This window comes from Streptopelia decaocto, assembly GCF_964273445.1.
Source record: "Streptopelia decaocto genome assembly, chromosome: 2".
Lineage (NCBI taxonomy): Eukaryota > Metazoa > Chordata > Aves > Columbiformes > Columbidae > Streptopelia > Streptopelia decaocto.
In genome coordinates this window covers 98,732,529-98,755,248 of record NC_138655.1, presented here as the reverse complement: position 1 = coordinate 98,755,248, position 22,720 = coordinate 98,732,529, and the positions used below count along the sequence as shown (strand labels likewise).

The following is a 22,720-nucleotide window of genomic DNA, read 5'->3' as shown; positions in this document are numbered from 1 at the left end:
TTCTTTAGTAGTTGTCGTTAGCAGGCTTCAGCTGGAGCAGTTGACCTTGCAGGTCATCCACAAATTAACACAGGGAATGCCACCGAGGGTGCAGGATCATTCATGCTGCCAAATGAAGAAAATGTGCACATTTCCACAACATGAAAAACTGTTAAAGTATGGAATTTTTTTCTGAGACTTGGCAGTGAGGAGGAAGGGAGAAACAGAAAAATACAGCAGAAAAATCTAAGAGGGGTTGGAAGGCATGTAGAGAGAAGCAAAAACTGGCAGAAAGGAATTAGTGAGAGAACAGGAAGTTTGAGGGTGGTAAGAAAAAGTGTTGGAGGAGAAAGGGTTAAAAATAATCAGTGCACTAGGATGACAACAAATAGATGGGAGAGCAAAAAACTTTAATACAGAGCAAGTTAGAGGGCTGTTAAGAACATTCCCCTTTAGTGCCTTGACTAAAATAAAATCACTCATGACAATAACAGAATGTTAGGGATTTGAAGGGACCTTGAAAGATCATCTAGTCCAATCCCTCTGCTGGAGCAGGAACACCTAGATAAGGTTACATGGGAATGTGTCCAGACAAAATACTGTAGAGCCAGTTTCTGCTTCTTGACTTATCTGTTTGGATAGACTCATGTTAATAGTGTCTTGCAAGCTTACAGAGGATCTTGCCTTCCATGTTTAGACAGGAAGGGGCATAAAATATTGGCGTTTCTGTATTAAAGTGATACTGGTGTGGTTGAGAAGGCTAGTGGCTTGCTTTCTGCTTGGAAGGCACTAGCCTTTTGAGGGCAGAATCTGCATGTGTGAAATCTTCATACACTCCAAACATACCAAAAGTAGAAACATTGGAAGTGAGGTCACTTATCAAATGGGAGACTAGGTAGTGACCCAGGATCCATAGAACTTAGGAAATAGATGTAGCCCACTAATGGCTTGACTAGAATACTTTGTTTTTAAGAAGCACTATCAGATTTTTTGAAGTCAAACTTTGGAATATTTGTGTGGGTTGTTTAACTTGTCCCAGAGGCCTGACACTGCCAAGTTCTCAGTACAGATCTGGACAGTGACTTGTAAGGATCATTTTTTGAGGTCTAGATGAATGTTGGATTTTCTGTCTATCTTAACTTTACTCTTCCATTTCATTGAAACATGATAACTTTTCCCACTTATATGTTTCAAATAGTGTAGACCTTAAATGCATACTTCCCCCCACTCCCAGACTTCAGCCATTAAGACATCTATTTTAATGCAAATAATTTAATTTTATTAACCTAACATGGGCAGCCTCTTCAGAAAAGACTTTTCTCCTTAACAAAGCTATTGAAGCAGTGATTGTTGGTCCAAAGCACTTATGGATTGGGGGAGGGATGAACTCTGAGAAAATATTTGCATATAGAATGAGCCTAAGAACAACAAAAAATAAATAAACTTGGAGTTTGTTGACCTTAAATATTGATTCTACAAGGCTATTTCAGAAACTTCCATGAAAGCATATGGTAAATGCTCCATTTTTGTGGCAGTTCTAATGTTTGTTACAATATAGGTTAACTGTTGTGTTTTGGTTTGATTGTTCTTTTTTATAGCATAGGTTTCATGGTGCATAACATGCTGTTTCATTTAAAATTTTTTTTAGTTATTCAGTTTGCTTTTTTTTGTTGTGGCACTTCATCATAATTGGATAGTATGCCATGATGATGATTCCTACAGATTCTGCTAACACTTCTAAAACTGTTTTAAAATGCAGCATGGTGATCGTAGGTAGCTTAGTATTTTAACAAATGAGTTTGGATGAGTTGTGATTAATATAGTGTATGTATTTTATCTCAGAGCCAAGCTGTAGAGGAAATACTAAGATCTGATACATTAGCATGCTTTTGCCTTTGTATGTATACAGATTATCATGCTGCTCTAGTTGTGCAGTTGTGACTACCTGGAAACAATTTGGGTGATGTTATATGTTAAGTAAATTTTTAAGGCACACTTAATAGTGTGGGTTTTGTTGTGGGTTGTTGTTTTGGGTTTTTGGGGTTTTTTTTGGGTTTTTTTTTTGGCTTTTTTTTAATAATGTAGATATGACATTGTCTTTTCATTTTCCTATTTTAAATTCAGTGAGACTTTAATGAGGATGGGGAATAAGAAATGTTTCTTGAGAAATCTTCCAAACCATTTTTCCCCACCTCGCCCCCACTTTCTACTTTAGAAAAAAAAGAAATGCTCACTTTTTATATTCTGGTTAGATAGGTTGTTTAAATTTCTAAATAATTTTTTTTTTAACATCATTCAACAGAGAGAATAGCCCTGCCGTGTTTCCTGACACACACAGCACATTTCAGACAGCTCTGTTTCACCCAACGCCAATCCATCCAAAGTCTCAACCTGCTCCTGAAGTTCGACTTTATGATCCCAACACTGGAAAGCTGATCAGGAAAGGTGCTCAGACCTCTGGCCAATTGATGTACATCCAGTCTCCAGGTCCTCCCATCACCTTACCAGTCCACGGAGAACACTCATCCTTCAGGTACCTAAAGCATTGCTAAGAATCACTTCAACTATGTTTACAGATGCTGTAGTAAATGTAACTTTCCATTTGATCACATTTTCATCTTTGCCTTAGCTGTTTTGTTTGCTTTCTAAAAAGCCAAGGAAATCAATGACAGTGAATAGTCAGCTGGAGTGAAATCAGGATGATAGAATTCAAGATGCTTGTTGTGCCTCACCTAAGTGCAGCTAGAAACCTGAAAACAAATAAATGCAGTGTGTAGCTTGACATTCTAAAGAATGTTAGAATAAATCCTCTCTGAAGTGAGACAGCCAGATTTTTTTTAACAAGTCTTAGAATATGGATTGTTTGTCTACAAAATATATCAGATAGCATTTGGCTTCTATTTATAACACTTGCCTCTTCACTTAATTCCTTCAGGTGGGACATGTGCTTCGTGTTTTGTTTTGAGAAATATAAGAAGTGGTAGAAGAGGGGCATAGCTGAGTATTATTAAATAAGGCCAGATGACTTATATCACTAAATCAAGACACTAAAGCAGCAGCAGGAGTAAGAGGCAGCATGCATCTAGACTTTGTCAAGATTTGTGGATTTGGTTAACCTACAAAGACACTACTAGTCTCTTAAGGATGCATAATATATCTAACATTCATCCCTAAGTATCTATGTAAAAGATAAAAGCAAATGATAAGTTTAGCAAGGCTTGTTGACTCCAGTGGAAGAGAAGTATCCAGTTAAAGGTGAAGCCTTTAGCTTTGTAAAATGTGATGAAAATTCCTTCACACAATGTGATCAGAGTATAGCAGTTGTTATAAAGCAATTAAGTTTTCCAAACTACTACAAAAATACAAAGTACAATTATAAATGCACAGTTTTCTACCTTTCTTCACCTTCCCCTGCCACTTTTGCAGTACATCCCTAGTAAAATTTTTTATATCAGTGTAGCTTGTTTCTACTCTGTCTTCCTGTTACTAAATTATTTCAACCTGTGGTTTTTTTCAGTTATCTTTTTATAGGCTTTTTCTTATTTCAGTTTCCTTGTTTCTGTCAGCACAAGTTTCTTGAGTCTCTTTTGTTTGTGAAGACATTTTGTTTTCAGTTCCTTTTTAACTATGTCTTTAAGGTCTGTATTTTACTTCACTGTGACATTTAAATGAACAGGAAAATCTTTAAACAATCAAGATACAGCATGTATCCAGAGAGGAGCTGAAAAGCTCTTGATTTTGTTTGTCAGTTATTGTGGAAAGGAATTTGTCTAGAAATAGAGCTGGGAAGGTTGTATGTTGTGTATAATTGTCATGACACTTCTAAGATAGGATGGTTTATGTTGATATTAATGCATCATTCAATGCTTTCAAAAGAATAGGTTTTGATGTTTGTTCTATCTTTGTCAACAACTTAATGAAGAGTTATGTCCACACCTGAGACTATTTTTCTTTAATGCAGAGGTGGTTCTTCCATTGAATATCTTATGAAAAAGGAGATAAATGTACTTCAGCTGTCCTCTTAGTTGAGTTTCTCAGAGCCCCAGACAGGTTTTGGGGGTGGAGTGAGACTGTATCTCATTTGTACTCCCTTATTTTATTTCACTTAAACATGTTTTTGGCTATCAATGCTCAAGGTTGAAATGCTTTAATCTAAAAAAGTGAATCAAATTACTGTGAGTGCAGCAACTTCACCCCATAACTAAGCAGCTGTAAGAAAAGAGATTAGCGTGAGATATATGCTGGGAAATAGTATTTTCATAATTTCCTGTTTATTTCGTTCTAGTGGTAAAATTGGTGGCCTGTAAAAACTGATCTCTTAATTGGGGCATGTCTGTATTACTCAGAGCAGTTCTGCCATCTTCAGTTAGGATGGTGAGGAATATCTTGGTGAAGTCTAAGAGGAAAACAATGCAGTGGTCAAATACCACCTAAAGTACTTTTAATTGATATGAGTACAGTGCAGGCAGAGCACAAAGGCTGTAAAAAAGTAACAAAAAGCTGAATACGAACAGCTTTATGTCTTGACTGAGCAAGAGCCGAGGCAGAAGTACTGTATCATCGCCCTGCTTTTCATCTTAATGCACACATTAATGATAGCTTTTTAAAAACCTTCACATTGAGTTTAGAAGTTGATGTGATACTTGACTTTAGAGAAAAAAATTACCTTAGTGCAGCAGTTTCTTGGTAGAAGGCAATGTGTTTTGTCCTGACCTACTTCATGTGCTCATATGTTCGTCTTCTACAGAAAGATGAGAGTATTTGTAGCTAAGCCATTTAATTTAACCAGAGTTAGATAAAGCTGTTAACACAACTGCTCCTGTTTTGGGTGGATGTTGTCAAAGCCTCCAATAATCTTCAACATTTTCTAAAAACTTCATCTGACTCTGAATTTCAGACAGTGGGCAACAAAATTGCACAGCTGTGAGAGGAACCCCTTGGAGATGTTAGCTGCATGTGGCATAGCAATGGTGCTCAGTCTTACTGTAGGAATAGACCTTGTGTTTGGGAGATAACTAGAAGCCCTTTTTAGTAACCAGCCTTGCTAGAGGTTATCTGAGTACCATTTCATAAGAACTGTTTCAGTTCTCACTTTTTTTTTAAATTTCGGGTTCAAGATTTTCAGTTTCTTTCTGGGATTCAACATGAAATGTAATTTAAAATAGGCTATGATTAGTTTAAATATCTACACACAACTTGGAGTGAAACTGTCACCAGTGAATTACAGATGGTTGAGTGAATATTGTCAGTGTTTTGTGTGACAAGCATAGATCTTACCATTGTGCTGGAGCCTGGAAGACCCGAACACCTGCTTTTTGTCATGGCTGTTGGAGCCTGAGGGGAAGGGTGGCAAAGAGCTTGTGGCGGGAAGGGAAGGGAATGCAGTGCTGCTTGGTGGCTGTTGACAGCTGACACAAGCTCTTCTCTGGCTGACAACAGGAAGGATTCCTCTTCAAAAATAACCTGCATGTCAGAGCTTTGACACTCCGTATGTATCTTAACAATTTGCATTTTCATATGGAAACAGTATTCTACAAATATGACAGTAAACTGTAAAGTCCTAACGGGTCATGAGGTGTGTAATGCAGTGTTGTCCAAGAAAAAATGCAAATGCTAATGGCATCTTGGATGAGAACAAAGAAAAATAATATTATAAGCTAAATTCTAGTGAATGCTAATAATATACTAACAGATGAGGCAAGGCCTAGAATGTGGATATAATTCACATGTGAGAAGTTAAAAGTGGCACTCTGGTTTTTAATAATGCTGAGACCCACCAAATGTTTGGTTTGAAAAGGTGTGTCAAGCAGATGCTGGTGGCTGAAGCAGTTCTTTAAGATTTGTATACATTAATTTCTTTTATAAAATTGTGTCTTAAATGCTTATTGTTACAATTTTTCCTATCTAATGTTATCAGTCTTATTCTGATAGCAAGTATACAAAGTACCAAATTGAAATCATGAATGTAATTTAAATATTTTTAACGTTTCATGATGGTAACACTATTTTAGCTTTTTACCTGGTGCTGTATCAATGAAAGTATTAATATGCTTGTTACTTCCACAAATGTTCAACATGCCCTGCATGTGGTGCGTTCTGGTGCACAACCACGTCCTTGCGCATGTAAGACTGACATGCGCAAACCAACCTGTGCAGGGCTGAGTATGGTGTTATTTTTGAAAAAGTACTCATGAATCTCTTCTGTTTAGAAAGAAATACAAATTCCTGCATTTGTATGTCTTTAAATTTAATCAACATTACAAGCAGTTGAAAATGTAAAGCCTCAAATATGTCTCTGGTAAAATAAAAATGTTTCTTACAAACCTTCAAGAAGTCTTTGTATTATATTGCTTTTTGGAATGCTTTGGTGAGAAGTCCTAGTGTTTTTAATCTAGAAGCAGTTGGAAAATACTGGGGAAAAAAGATCTGACAGAAGCCATTAGAAGCTATTAATACAGTTATTTTACAGTTAATATTTGTATATTATGTGGTCAAGAATGACCTCACATTTTATTCTGCAAAAGGAGGATTTCTCATTGTCATCAGTATGATAGTGTCTTGTTTAAAAAAAAAAATGTAATAGATTTATTTCTAGTGTAAGAAAATCTGCTTGGCTACCTGCTACATGTAACTTGTATATTATTCTTGGCATGGTCAAGCTTGTAATTTTTTTTTTTTTTTTTTTAATACAGTTGTGTTAAGATGCTTGTTTTGCCATTCTCTGTTTTACTGAGGATGTAAATAGCATCACCACCTTTCTCTTGGCTAGAGTGCCTACTAAAAAGGCATGGAAATCATATTTTTGAAATATATTTTTGGAAAATACAGTGGACTGCCGTGTAATTTTTTTTCCTCTTTTACTTAGGAAAATTGTCTGAAAGCAGTTTAAGAGCAAAAGAGAACTGTGTGGTCTTGCAAAATAGAAAATATTTAGTAGAGGGAGGAGAAAAATCTGTACAGAACTGACAGACTGCGAGGGGTCATTCCTGCTGTGGTGCTGAGTAGCGCTGAGCTGGCGGGGGCTCTTCTGCAGCAGAGAGCGCAGTCCTGCGTAGCGCAGCAATTGCTGGGCTCTCTCTCACCCCACCTGCAACTCAAAAAGTGAATTCACATCTCCTGCACCGGTCTGTGGGGTCTGAGAGAAGAGAAATGTGTATTTAGGAAATAGAAGCCCTCATTTTGAGTTTGGTTTACAGCTCCATGTGGCTTTCAGATTTCATACATTCTGAGGCTGAACTATTGCTGTAGGAAAAAAAAAAAAAAAACCACCCTTGATATTTAGATGACCTTATTTAGAAGCTGTCAAGTTGATGAGAGGATTTACATAATGCAGTAAGTAATGACTTTTTGAGGGCTGGGGCTGCATATCTAAAGCTGTTTCTTGAAAATCCAGGCTTGACAAGAAGCGACCATTCTACACTATAACTGTTGTCAGCAGAGACTGACCACACTGTACACTTTCTCAGTCACCACCACCCTCAAAAACAGTTTGGTGGTGTCTGACCTGTTAGTTACAACTTGAAACAGCTTGTGATTTCAAATACACTCACTTTTATTGCTTGTGGTAATCATTCCTCATGTACACAGTCTCATGGTTAACATAAATAATTTGTGACCCATGAACCTCATGACCTGAGATCTATGAATAGGATTCTGGGTGGTGCTGAGCTGCCGTAATGTGTTCCAGTAGGTTAGTGTGACAGCCCAATATTTGTAGTTAAACTATATTCTGTAGCATGTTTTCATTTCTACAAGTCTTTAGTAGTTAAGTAATATTCATGGAAAAAAGTTACTCCAGAAAGGCAGAAGTCTCCTGTTGTTGTTCTAGATGTAGTATTTTTATTACTATAGAGCAATTTTCATTAAGTTATGATTATTTTATCCAATTCTATGAATACTTTGGCAATCCTTTTTGTATCTGCATGTTCTGGTTAAAAACAGTAACAAACGAGATAATAAAAGGTAATAAAAAAGCTAAGAGAGAATGCTACCATACTCAAATACACTAGCCAAAAAGAAATGTCTGTTTTGTATCTCATCAAGGCTTAGCGTCTGGGAAATGTCTGAAGGCAAAGGCTGCAGAAATGAGCTTTCTACTTGCAAGCCTCTTGTCTGTAAGGTTGCGAAAGAGAAAGATACACTCTGAGACTCAAGAATAAAAGCATAACATAGACCAGGAAAAATATATTAGAATGTGAGATTTGTCTCCTGAATGATAAATGTGTCCAGTGACAGACAAACTCCAATTGAGCATAAACCTTGAAGTATTAAGGGCAACACATCTGCAGCTATTGAAGCTTTTGGCTTCAGGAGAGGTTTGGTGGTCACTTACAAGAAAAATGGGAAGGCAGGAGAGTGAGTACCTTGTCAATGGTAGAGTAGGAACTTAAGCCATCAGATTGAAGGTGGGAAGCAGTCATTGGAAGACAATCTTATGTTGATGAACACAGAATACTATTAAGCAAAGTTGTAGATAATCAGCAGTTGTAGATTGTTTATAGGACTTTATTTCTAGACCAGCTGTAAATCCAGTAATTTTTCTCATGTGGGACCCCTGAAATTTTTCAGAGTTGTTCAACCACATCAGCAGCAGATGTTTGAAGAAGACAACCTACCAGCAAGTGAAAATGAAGAGCAGCCTGGTCCATCTAAGCGGAAACGCCAGCCAAGTATGTCTGAGACAATGCCCCTGTACACCCTATGTAAAGAGGATTTAGAGAGTATGGATAAAGAGGTGAGCTTAACTAATTCTGACAGGTTTCTAACATAATGAATGTTAGCTATGCATAACAGTTTAACTTCTGTTAAATTATGCATGTATGTGAACTGACCTCGTATGCCACTATGGTAACTTCAAATAAAAGCCGCAGCAGATTAAGAAGTACAGTTCAGCCTAAAATGCATTTATGTTCTGCAAAACAAACTTGAATTGAGGGATGGCAGAACTCCTGTGTGTAAGCAGGCCTTTAGGGTAGAGCTTCATTTAAATAGAGCTTTGTCATAAGAAACGTTGTGAAAATTGCTGTTTGTTTAGCTTTGCGAGGTGTCACTTAAAGCTTTTTGTTTTTTTAAAGTAACTCTTCAAATAATCTGGACAAAATCTGATGGGATGGGAAAAGGAGAGGTCTGTGGATTTTAAAAAAGGCTGTAGAGAAGGTGAGAGAGCCGAGAGGGACCATGTGGCCTCATTATCTGTAGATGTGTAATAATTGCAGTGCTCTTAAATCATAGCTGTCATGGTTCTGCAGGTGAAGGGAGCTTTCTGTTACAGAGTTAACTGTACTTTTTTCATACAAAACTACATTATTTGAAATTCATTATGAACCTATAGCAGCTGCTTATTTTTCACTTATTCTTGTGTGTGTTTTTTTCAAATGAACCACCATCTTACATAATATGAAATGATACATAGAGGAAAAACTACCTGTCATTGCACACTTTTTTTTTTTTTCATGAGTTCATTAAACTGTGTGTGACGTCACTATAAAACCTAGTGACCCTGGAACTTGAATTCATCTTTGAGCACCTGGGGACAGGAGCGTATAATTTGCCAGCTTCTGGCCGTAAGTTGATTACGAGGTTCTAGCCATAACAGACCTTGAAAGTTATTTTCAGAAAATATAAATGTGAGAAGGAAACTGCATATTTCACCAAGGACAGAAAGAGTTTATGTATACAGCATAGCATAAATTTGAGATGTGCTGTTGCCAGAGAGGTTCTGGAGGAACTTTGAGTTAGTATTCTATGGAAAGGTCCAATAACTTTCAACTGCTGTGATGATCTAATCTGAATTTCAGTAACCCTTGGAGTTGGTGACTTTCTTCTTTTTTTTTTTTCTTTTTGTTCCAAAGTATTTTGCCCATTTAATCCCCAAATTTCACAAGAAATAGTATTTCTTCTTGTCATGATGCCAGTCCCTGAATCCACCTGTCTTTTCCTTCTGTGTTGTCAGTAGTACTTTTAAAGCAAATTGTTATTATGCATTGTTTTTATAATTTTGTGGGGTTTATAATTTTTCTAATGGTGTGGCTTTTGGAAAACATTAGTGAATTGCTGTTGCAATGTGTGCACCAAGTCAAAAGAAAGTGTACATGTTTTCTGGAATTACTGCATTAACTATTTATTGTTCTGTTTTTAAAGATAGGGACCATGTTAAAAATGTGAATTTTCTAGCACTGTTCATTTCGTGATTGATTGGTCCCTATGCTGCTACATTTAAACCAAAGAAATGAAAGTATTTCTACCTATTCTACAAATATAAACATCTTAAATTGCGATGATTTGTTATTAAATTATACTTCTACTTAAGCTGCATAGTATATGTGGAAACCAGACTACATGAACTTCAGAACAAATGAAACCCAAATTCCAATGGAATATTTTTTTTTCATAGTTGACTTTGCTTTCGTTCCAAGAGCATGATTTGCACTTATAGTTGCTGCCAAAAGGTTATAGTTGCTTCCACTAGTCTCTGTTCCTACCCATGTCTCTGTTAAATTTACATTCCTCTGATCCTCAGGAAGCTGAACCAGTAGAAACTCTTCACTTGTTTTGGTGGAGAAGGGAGGTGGGAGTTTCTGGTATTTTACCTCCCGAACACGTTTTGATCAAAGAGCAAACATAAGCACTGACATGATGAAGGGGGCACAGGGAACATATTTGAGAGGTTGAACTGGACATGGTAGTGCCAGCAGGTCATCTCCTGAGAGCTGACTGTAGAGACAGGCAGGAGAGACTAACCTTTGTGGGCTAACCTTGGGACTGCTAGCATCATCTTGGTAAAGATAATGTATTAATGTACAAGAAATGTAAGTAATGAAACTGGATTTTACAGGGTTGTGTGGGAGTACGTTTATGAAACAGGAGGAGGATATGTGGTAACGTAGTCCATAAAATATAAAAGTTTGGTGGAGCATACACAGGAGATTCTGCTGTCAGGAACATTATCAAATAAAGTGAAAGTAAGCTTGATAAGCATTGCCTGTTAGTGCTCATTCCACTGCGGTGATGCTGTGACTAGTTTAACTTCCACAAAAAGGATGTTTGCCCACAACTCATTCTTTATTAAAACATGTTAAATGGTAAGAATCTTTCTGTAATCATGTCACTAAGAGGTGTGAAATTTCTTCTTTCTGCCACAAAAATGCTTTTGCTTCATTTGTATCCGTTTTAGTGGCTATGCCAGCCAAAAGTTCTACAGCTGATTGCACAGTACCTTGGTGGAGTGAGGGAGTCTGTTTCAGTCACAAGGTGTATGTCTTGCTCCACAACTGCAAGTGCTGGTGCTGACACTCCTGGTTTAGGGAGCATGTGGTCCAAGAAGAGTGAAAGCAAGTTACAGTGTGACTTTGCTGCAGTGTAATAAGCTAGCCCACATCTCAACTGCTGTGTTCCTGCCCTGAGCCACTGTTGGTAATCACAGGACCATACAGCAAGCCAGTTCAGGGAGCTGTTTTAATCACTGTCCAGGTTAATCTTCATCATTACCTGCTTCCTGAAGTTGCGTCTACAGGAGTGTTAGTGCTAGGAGCAGGCAAAGGGTGGAAAGAGAATGAGCAGTGAAGGCAGAACTGCAGGCGTCTAGCTTTTAAACTGCATCCTTGATATTTCTGCTGAGTTCCCTGGCAAATTCAGATAAGGCTTTTTATTAGATCAAAAGAAGTCTTTTAGCTTTAGGCAGGCACTGGGTTTTTTTTCCAATGATATTAAATAGGAAATACAAGCATTTGTATATACTGTTTCTGTGGACATAACAAGCAATAAGTAACTCCTTTGCACTTAACGTTGAAAGGAAGTCTTAGTTTTCTTTTCAGAAAATCTCTGAAAAGGCCACACAGCTCCAGGCAATACAGAATTTGTGGTTTATGCATGGAAGAGTTTTCTTAGAAGAATCAAGATGGAAGCTAATAAAGAAAATTTAATTATTATTTATTCCCAAATTGAATCCTGTTCCATATTTAAGCTATTTAAACATATGCTTGTCACTTTTCCTGGTAAAAAAGCAGTATCTGTTCCAATATTGCATGGGTGAGAACTGCCACTCTACTAAAATTTAATTGTACATGGATTTTTATCTTCTTTCATTTTAGTTGTAGTTGTGTTATGGATACCAAATAAGTCAAAGGAAATGAAAAGCATCCTAGCTATTGGGTTGCAGTTTAAGGTCACTTAGCCTTTTGTATTTTTTTCAGAGCCAAAGATCCGGGGAGACCACATCCAATGGCAGCTTCTTTTGCCTCTGACATGAGGGACTATTTGAACTTTAGGAAAGTGCAGGAACAAGAGTAATTCAGTGTAATAGGATTGGTGTTCAAAGGGAAATTGCCAAATTGGAGTAAATGCATAAGGAATGGATCCCTACTTGGAAAATCTACAGCCTGCTAATGCTGCTGCCTCACAGTTGAGAGAACATTTTCCCACCCCCACCCCCTTTCTTTTCTGTGCTAGCTAGACACAGCTGCTTTGCAACTGGTTGCTGCTGTTTGTCTCTGCTATGGAATGATGAAAGAAAGCAGGATTAGATGCTGACAGTTAAATTAGCTTGTTCATAGTAATTTTTAAAGGCCTGGATACATTTTTATTTCTGAATAACTGGTTACTTGATATGTAACCTGGAAATGATTACTCCATAGGTAAGCTGTTTATATCGGATTGTGTCTAGTATGTGGTAAACTTGATGTTGTGTTGCTGGTTTCACCGAAGTGCAAGGATTGAAAAACATCTTTAAAGAGGAGGTTCCCAAACAATTGAATGCAGTCAATAATAACTAACTAGAAATGTGTCTTGTCCATAAAACCTGTTCCAGGATGACCGGTTTTCTCGAAACATGGAAGGTATCTACCTTTCCTTTCATTGACTGTGTTGGAAAGTAGCTGTTGCAGAAGTCTGTCCTGGGCTGTCTGCAGGTCGTCTTATCCCCCATTACAGCAGGGGTCCAGTTGCCCACCTGCTTACCGTAGGGTAGGTACGGGACCCTTCATTATGTGCTTTTGGTGTGATTGCATGGAGTCCTTTCCCTGGGCTAGGTAGAAGTTGCTGACTATGGTGTTGTGCAGATCTGTTGTAGTTTACTGACAAAAACCAGAAAGTGGAATTCAGGCTTCAAATTACTCTGCTTCCAGAAATAAGATTTGTTAGCTAAAGCAAGTTGCGCAAAGGAAGGTCATGGCATACAAATCATGTGAAAACATACGTGTCTTTTCATTCATAATTGATTATCTCAGTACAGGGTGATATGCAGTTCTCATTCCCAGAGGTTACTCATGGTTCACCTTGTGATGATATTTCATCAGAATTCATTGAGAGCCACTTCTGTGAACTTACAGCATATTGATTCCCTTCTGCACTGATAACAATTACGTATGTGTTTAAAGAAGGCCGGCAAAAATGATCTATGATAAATATTTAAGGAATTCTGTTAGTCTTGCTGATTTAGAAATTATTTTCTTTAATTTAAGCTATTGTTAATTCCTTTTTATTATGGGTTGTTTTCTTTGGAATTTGTATTGCTAAATGATACCTGGAGAGAACATTATGCAAGTTGATCTGATATTGACACTCATGTCCTATGTGCTATAAATAAGCTGTGTTTCTTTTACATTGCTTCCCGATGGACCTTGACTTTAATTTTCTGTAAAATTTATTCTTTCCTCATGGGTATGTGTTGCAGACCTAAAAGGTGGGGTTTATTTAATTTTTTTTTTAAGGCCTGTGCATTGTGATAACTTCTTTTAAAAGATGTTTGAGTCAGCTTTATATAATCTTGAAGATTTTTCCATTTCATAATCAGTATCTCTTTCATAATTAGGTCAACATTCTTGTGTATGATAAATCACTTGTCCGTGAGATAAGTAAGCCAGGTCAACTTTTCATTCCTCTTTTCTTTTTGGCTACAAGTTATTCTCTCGTCTGTTCCTTTAAGAGCTGTGGCTGGCAGTACAGTTCCTTTATTTTATTTTTCACGTGCTTTCTAATTCACCCGTCCATGTAAATTGTAGAAATGCATAGAAAGATTCCAAGATGCTCCCTTATAAATTACCAGTGACAAAGGAAAAATGAATGACTCTCTTTTTTTCTATTTTGTTTTCTTCCTCCTGTGAATTATGATTCTGTGCTGAGCTCAAGATCCTGTTCTCTCTTGCTCATATGTAGGCTGCTGCCACATCCACAGTAGACTGGAAGCAGTGGTAGAAGACAGACATCTATAGGTACTTGTATCTGTCACTGTCAACTCTTGCGGGACCAGTCTTAGTCAGATATCCAGTATGGGCTGGATATGGGCTTCACTGATGTTCAAAAAGGAACTTCCAGTAAGGCACTAAGATTTCGGTAAGATTTAAGTAAGTTCAGTAAGGCAGAAAGATTTGTATTTTGCAGTGCCTTCTCATCCAAGATGGCCTGGGATTACTAATGACTTGCAATAGCTGTGCACATATAGTCTATTAGTTGTATGAACCTTATGCTTTTGCATTTATTACCGTAGTTTTGTCATGACGTTTGAGAGTAGCATTTGTATCTTACCAAGTGTCATCATCTCTATATATTTTCCTGGTTTAAATTCCTCTCTGTTTGGGACTTGGGAAAGGGGAAGAGAGGGAGTGAATCTGATACCAGTCAGACCTCCAGCTTTCTCATCTCTCACTTCAGTTAGTGGAGCTGCAATTATTCCTGCCATCTGGCTGGATATGTACTTAGCAGCTGCAAAGTGACCACATCGCAAAGGTATGTTCTGTGCATCATTTAAGTATACAGATTTTTCTTGAGTGGGAATTGCCTAATGAACTACTTTTGCATCAAAAGGGTTCCATTGATTTGGTTCATATTCTGCTTATTTTTTCCCTTAAGCTAAGTTGGAATTTGTGCCATATATACAGACTGGAACAACAACATTTTATTCTTACGTAAGGACACTGTCACTCTGCATTTTGCTTTAATTTAAGCACATTTATTCCTTAACTTCTGTTTTGTATTTTAAGTTAGTGGCTATACCAAGCAGTGAGTTAAGAGGTAGAGTTTTTCTCCTTCAGTTTAGTGAAGACTATTATCTCAATAAGTGGTTAGTCTCTTGGTTAGTTTAAAAATAATAATTTAATGCAGAGATTGTGGTATCTAGTGCAAAATAATAGCCGTGTGGGACTCACTTGGACGCTGCATTGCACATTAACAGTTCTTTGAATTTCCACAACTACGTTTCTCATACAAAACTTCTTGTGTGACACCTAAATATGTAGCATGTTGCAAATTGTGCAGATGCTAAATTTAGTTAGCAGTCTGTACTTATAAACTCTAGCCTTTTTTTTAAAGAATGAGCCTGTGCCTACACTTGCTGTTGTCAGTGATCATCATCCAGGCACCTTGGCCCTTGGAAGTTATGAGTTCTGCTTTACAGTTATTAGACTGCTTCTGCTTGAACTTTAAAAAAATTTCCTGAGGTAAATATTGGTGAAAGTATACATATGGGGAAGTATCAAAGGTAAATGCACTATTCTTCATCAAAAACATACAAGACAGAGGCCATATGAAGACAATTTGCCAAAACAGCTTGTGGCTTAAGCAGACTTAAAGATGCACAGACTGGGTGGCTGAGGTCTGTGGTGGGCTTCTGTGCTTCCCAGTGCTGGTTCCTCACCAACAACCTCCCTTCACCTTCCTTCACACACCAGTTCCCATGTTCCCTTCAGCCTCTGGCTGGCTTCTCCCACACAGAAGAGTGGGTAGCATGGAAGCTGGAGACACTCCAGTCCTCCAGCCTTGTCAGCTTTTCACTTTGTGTGGAGCTCTTATTACCCAGTGGCTTACTCCATCGAGACTAAATGTGTTGCTTGCTGCGTTCTACTCTGAGATTAGGGTTCTGCTGGAAAATGGTGAGACTGTGGTGCTAGGAATCAGGGTGCTGGTTTATCTTCATGGAGTGTTTGTTGTGGTATGGTGGCTGGCTGATGCACCAAGAAGTTACTTTGTTTTGTAATGAATGTAGCCTGAAGTTGTTGTAAAACAAGGCAAGTATTTTTACTGCTTTCCACCATTTAAGATTTTTACATTCACCTATCTCTAATATGGTTAAATAACACAGAAGTAATTCAACGTTAAATATTATCATGTTAAAGTGATTATTTCACCCATATCACACCTATTTAGTAGAGAAAACTGAGTAAAATTATCCAGTACTGTTTTTAATAGTTTGGAAATGAGAATCAGCAGTGTAGAATTAAGAGATCAGTACAGTGGGATGAAGAGAGGAAAGAAGAGTACTTAAAGGAAGCTGGATATCAGTCACTTGTTTCTGCCTTTGTTTTGCTTTGGAGAATTCATTTTCCACTGAAAAACTGAAACAATTTTTAAAAGTAGCAATGCATTTCTATTTATTTTTAATTACAGAAGACATAAACATATTAAAAAAAATTGGTTGGTCATGTTTAAGTTGACACTGTTATTCAGATAACCGTAAGAACACTAAAGTAAACGTAGTGTAGATAAGGCTAGTGAAAATGGAATATCAACATGTGAATCATGTATTTTCCTTTCTTTTAGTCTGATATTTATCTGCACATCATCAATTTCTGAATTAATTGCATAGAGCTGGTTATCTGCTAGTTTTTTTAACAGGGCATTATGGTACAACATTGCTCTAGCACCTTTTTTAAGTGTTTCTAAAGAGCTTTTTTTATGTAATATCACATTTTACAAGGAGACAACTGATTACCAAAACAGGAGAAGGATTTTTATCTAATTTGGTATTATCACAAGTAGGCAATTGATTTTTGGATGGCTTCAGTTTTCATACACAGGTTGCTTAGAAAACATTAAGCACAGTTTCTGGTGTACTTGGACATCTTATTTTCATTTCAGAGGTATTTTATAAATTTTTTTGCTGTGAGGAAATATAGGAAACACATTGGAACCTTTCAGCATTTGTATAGCACACTGTATAACTATTTGCATTTTCTAATAAAAATGGAAACTACCTATCATATGTAAGGATTAGTTTGATGGCACTCATGACAAGTTGTTAATTAAAAGGTGATGATATTAATGGAGTCTTGTGCAAAATGAAAATAATCAGTCATATTCTTGGCTGTTCAGGCTATTGTTATGAGAAAATACAAGAACATGTATGATTGAGACTAATTCACTTTTACTTTGCCTAGGTATTTTAACAGGTAATTTAATAATGAGATAAGTACAAATGGTTGTGCTACAGTAGATATTATTAATGGGCTGTACCAAAGGGACATTGACTAAAGAAGCAACCATGCTTGCTTCAGAGCTGACCTCTTTTTGAAGAATTTGATAACATTTATAGTCATAAGATTGACAGCCTGAATTTTGTCTGTTTCCCTGTTTTATTCTGTTGACTGGTTGTCAAAGATTGATTTGATTTACTTATCAACAAAGATGTTTCTGCCATCTTACATGTTCTTCATACTTTTCTGTTGCAATCAACAGTTGATTCAGATCCTCTGCCTCTGTGTTTCATTGTAAGTAATCACAGCTTTTTTAGAGGATTTTCTCATAAGTTACTGAGAAAAGTAGCTTCTTTTTTACATGTTGCTATCATTCTCCATTGCACAGAGTAAAAATTAGTATGTAAATAAGATTAAATCTGAGCTTCATGTTTGTTTCTGCAGGTATGAACAACTTATTTGGCTTTAAAGTATACCTGGGTATATAGCAAATGCATGATTCTAATGTATTATCTATGAAATGGAAAGTAGGTCTATAAAGCTTTCACCTCTAGAATGTATGTACAAGGTGTTAAAAAAGTCAAGGTTGGTTGTTCCGTGGGGAAGAAGGTATCTCCATACATTCTGTTTGATGTTCCTATGAATGCTGATAGTACATTATATATCTGCAGCCTTCTCTGCTTGGCCTTAGTAAAGAAAAGCTGTAAGCTGCTTCCAGCAGTTTGGTCACTAAAAATGGGGCAAAGCTTCCTTAAATAGAGTTCAATAATCTCATTTTAACATATGTGTCTACCTCCATATTTTAAATCAAATGCAGCTAGGCTGTCAACACTAATTGGCCACAGTTAAGAATGAGTTGCCTGAGTCATGTTAAACAATTTGCAAGCTGATCCCCAATGTAATTCTGAGCAGCTGCATATAGGGCCTGATTGAGTCTCATGACAAGTCTAACATGTTTTTTACATTTAAATTCAAGCTGTTATTATCTATGAGTGATATTTAAAAGTGTCTTCTTAAGTCCTGGCCTAAGTCTGAACTGTTTCTTCATAACTAGGGGTTTTTTTAAATTTTATCGGGATACTCTGGTACTTGTATTTCAACGTAAGAATAAATATAGCTATACAATTATAGCATAATATATGTGAATTGCTATGGAGAATCTTTGCAAACTTGCATAATGCTGGTCTGCTATAATTACTTACACAATTAATTTGTGTTTGGAATTCTGGGGCTAAAAAAAACTGAAGTTGGTTTTGGTGACATAAAGGCCAGCTTATTTAGAAATTCAATGCTGAATGACAGTTTGTACCATTACCCTTTAATTAGCTTTTCTTGGTCAGTTATAATCAGATGACTTATTTTAAAATAATTGAAATTATGCATAATTGCAATGGCTCACTTTTAAGACATATTTGAGATAAAATATCTTTCCTTTGGTAGTCTTCATCTTTATCAGGTACAAGCTTCAGAGAGCACTAAATGGAGCCACTCAGCTCTGCCTCTGTGTGATAGTCTTGCAGCTGTAAGTGCTGGCTCCTGTGTTAGCATCATCAAGAATGCTTCCATTGCATGTACAACTCAAACAGAGATTATGAAAAGCTGCAGAACTAGAGCCCCCTACTGATGTAAAAAAATTCCCTGCTGCAATGCAGTCAGAAAATGAATAATTACCTGGATGGCATGCTGCTATAACTTTTTCGTGACTACAGCAGTGGTATTAATTTTAGATTTTTGAGAGAATGTCGTTGTTACTCTATATTGTGATGTTTTTTGTATATGAGCTTGCGCATTCTGTTTGCCAGGAGTCCCAGTCAGCTGTAGACAATATTCTCTGTTGTTCCTTATAGCAAATATGATGATACCACTTCCTCTGAGATGAACACAGACAGCTGCCTATCTCAGATATTTTAGTGCTCCAACATCAAACTTGCTTCATCACAGAGGTATTGAGGACTGAACATAGCTGGCATACCGTGACACAGAGATCATATCAGAACCTGTGTAGTATTTATCAGCTTAATATTGAGCTGGTTGTACAAACTGACTACTCTTCAGCTGCTGGGCTTATCTTTCACTGTGCTTTGGATTATTGTCTTTTTTCTTAACTTATTCCATGTCTAATTCCAGCTATTGAGTGGGCTAGCTATGCTCATAATTCTTCACTGTTTCACTTTAAAGCTGTACACTTGATTGTACAGAGTCTTTTCACAGTCCCATTGCCCAGTGCAGCAGAAATTATTTCAAAACTGACCTGTCTTCACTGTCATCTTTAAGCTTCTAGTAAAGCCAATTCAGAAATAGTTCTCCTCAATGCTCATTATTTGAGATGGCTATGTGTTAGCTTGAACACACTGAAGAAATCTCTTGGCTCTTGTGATTAATGAGACCAAGCTGATCAGGCTTACTGAAGAGGGAGATTCGTTGTCAACCAAGCAATGCTTCACAAAGCCAGCTGATGTCTGGCAAAGCTAATGCTAAACTTAAGTTAAAATTAGTAAGTCGTGGCAGATCCAAGCTAGCTCTGCTTACAGCTAGCTTGGATCAGGGTGGGTTAAGTGGCTTGTTCATAGTATGTGTGAATAAATCTATAGTAAACAAAGAATATCTGTGTTTATATAGCAGTGATTTTTAGGTAGTAAGCCCTACTGTATTCCAGTTGCTCTCTACACAGTAAGTTCCTTTGCAGTTGTGATACCTGCAGAAACCTGCACTTGCAGATGAAAGCAGAATTTTGCCTGTCTTTTGCTCTCACCTTAGCATTTTCAATTTCCCTTAGTAGATTATGGCTTCTGAGCAGCTTTATATGATGCTGAACAGGAAGTTCAGAAATTGAACCTTTAAAATGGAAAAAAAACCTCATTTTTCTCCAAAATATGTATTTAGTGATGAGTATTCAGTTTCTTGAAGTGAGAGATGCTTTCAGTTAACCTTGGGATGGTAAAACCTAGGAGTCATTGTGAGAAAGCTTTGAAACAGTTGAGATGCAAAAAAATAGGGATTTTTGTCTGCATACTGTGTTTACCTGAAACTTTTTGTTTACACTTGTATATATCTCCTTTTTGGGATGAGGATTATTTGGATTCTGCTATATATTGGAGTAAAGTCCATAGTTGTGACTGTTATTCTACAAAAACAATAATTCCTGATCATTACACTGTTCAGTAACAGGCTGCATTTTTGGTTGCAGCATTTCAGAAGTTCAGTGTTTGTCTCTGAGCTGAACCACATTAGAATCTTAAATGTAATCTAAATAATCTGTAATTCAGGTTGAACTGATTGGAAATTAGTTCAAATCAAGCTCCTTCCCACTCTTGGATTTCATACTTTAATGGTATAACCAAATGGATTAAGCCCTAAATGGTTCTCTGAATTTAAGTATAATGTGCTAAGTGTACTTGCAGGTTGGCTATAGCATTAACTAATGCCTTTGGGGATGGCTTGAAAGAGAACATGTAGATAAGTATCCTGGTACTTTTTTCAGAAAAGCTAGTATTTTCTGTTTTGAAGTGAAGGCTGCAAAAACCTGTATCACATTTCATTTTTTTAACAAGGATTTTTTTTAGACTTGTTCTGTCAGTTCAGTAGATGTTACCAGATAAACTGATGAGTATGTAAAGAGAAGTATCAACTATCCCATTCCCTTTTTAAAACCAATTGGACAGACAACAAGCTGGATTGATGGAGGAAACCTACCCAGATCTGTTCAAAGCTGCCTCTGTATGCCAAGAAACATGCTATCAACTGGGCCAGAGTGGGAGTAAGTTTTAGCAGTAGGTTATACTTCATCCTAGTCTTTGTTGTAAAGAAATCTCATTGCTTTTTTAGGTTTGGGCAATCAATATGCTATTCTGTATAAAATGCTCGTGAAGGTAGATACTGTAGTGGACGTGTTCAGTATCAATGGATTTTTTTTCATTTTTGTTTGCGCTTTCAACTGGAACTTCACAAGAGCAGATGCTGTCAATGGCACTTGTACATATTTTGATGATCAAAGAATTGTTGTAAAATGAAGCTTATGTCCAAAGAAAACTTGTTTTGAGGATATGATTGGAAGCAATGCAAGTAGACTAAATATTTTTTATGTTAAGTGATTTGTACTCAAACTTCTTTTTTTTATAACATAAATAGTATAAAACCAGATTAGACTCAGAAATTGTAGAATTCCTTGATACTAGCGTACTGATAACATGCTGCCCTAAGCACTTAATTAGCATCTTGCTACAGATGTCTCCCCTTGGCAGTGAAATGTGTCAGAGAAGATCACTCAGAGCCTGGGCACTGTGCCTTCTCAAATTGTCATGTGTCATTTTTAATAGTATGTTAAGATTTCTAACTTAATATGTCAATGGTATCTTGTGTGATAGTATTTAAACACCTTTTGCAAGTGTTCTTTCATTAACAAATTAGATTGATTTATGTTACTAAAAACAACCCTTGATCACTAGACTGTTGATGCATGTCTCTTGCTAAATCTCTAGGAATAACAGGAAAGTTATGACTTCTGACAAAACTGTGCCTCGGTTAACAGCCAAACTGATGGTTCTTAGCAGAGATTTGCAAAATGTTAACACAAAGCTGCTTCTTGCTGCATATCAGCAGCATATTCTTTATTTGAAGTAGGAAGAATGGCTTTGAGAACAAAAAGTGTCAAGATATTGACCCATTTTAAAACAAGGGTGAGCAGTACTACTCTAAACTTACAACTTTTTCACCTGTTTGCTATAAAGATGTACAAGGTGGGAGCTATACTGATACGTTTGTGCAGCAGACTGAAATCCCTGACGTGTCTATCTGTGTTACCTATTATTTATTTAACAGGTATGGATACTTCTAGTCTTTACCAGGCCTCTTTGTTGGCTAGGAAAAGATTCCATTGATGTTAGTCTTCATTTTGCACACCTGAAAGATAATTTCTGTTGATTAAAGTTCATTGAAGGTCTGTTTGTATAAGATTTTTCTCCTTGCTCCTTTCACTTTGCTCTGAGTTTGTGTACACTAGTATTCGATTTATATAGCATCAGACTCTCTAGGTTTTCCAGTCCCTGGATATTTAGGTAGTGTTTATCTCTGCAAGAAGAGTGTAACAGAATTTGAGTATAACAGACTACTATCTGTAGATTCACTCACGAGCTCATTCCTTTAAGATGAAGGTTTGCCTAAGGTGAAATCAGGACATTTACTAAAGTGTGGCACTTAAACATGGGCATGCAGCTTGGGTTTCTGCTCCACTGCAGGTTTTTCTGGTTTTGTTTTTTAAAACTTGCAGGTATGGATAAACTTGAAAGATTGCCCGGTGACACAGATTCTTCCATAAGAAGAATCTGCCAGTAGGGCTAGTGAGCCGCAATAGTAGCGGATGGTTTGGTTCGTCAGTTTATGAAATTCTATATTGGCCATAAAAGAGCATATGATAATACGTACAACTTAAAACTTAGTCATAGTTCCTTTTCCTGTTGCAGACTTCCAGTATTCAGCTTGTGGTTACACATTTAATAGAGATGCTTTTTCCAGAGTTCTCAGTGATTTGTTCATGCTGTCATGTACCGTTATGGGATGGG

The 22,720-nt window shown here is 36.9% G+C and overlaps 2 protein-coding genes across 2 annotated transcripts in view; one reads left to right on the top strand and one right to left on the bottom strand.

Annotated features, from left to right (window-relative positions):
* The window catches only part of SLC66A2 (solute carrier family 66 member 2), a 559,480-nt gene that overhangs the window by 319,405 nt on the left and 217,355 nt on the right, over positions 1–22,720 (bottom strand). The window lies entirely within an intron of this gene.
* The window catches only part of CTDP1 (CTD phosphatase subunit 1), a 109,128-nt gene that overhangs the window by 37,987 nt on the left and 48,421 nt on the right, over positions 1–22,720 (top strand). The window contains exons 10-11 of the mRNA XM_082044727.1: positions 2,282–2,512; positions 8,548–8,713. Of these exons, the coding sequence (XP_081900853.1) occupies positions 2,282–2,512; positions 8,548–8,713 (397 nt within the window). The remainder of the gene's footprint in view (positions 1–2,281; positions 2,513–8,547; positions 8,714–22,720) is intronic.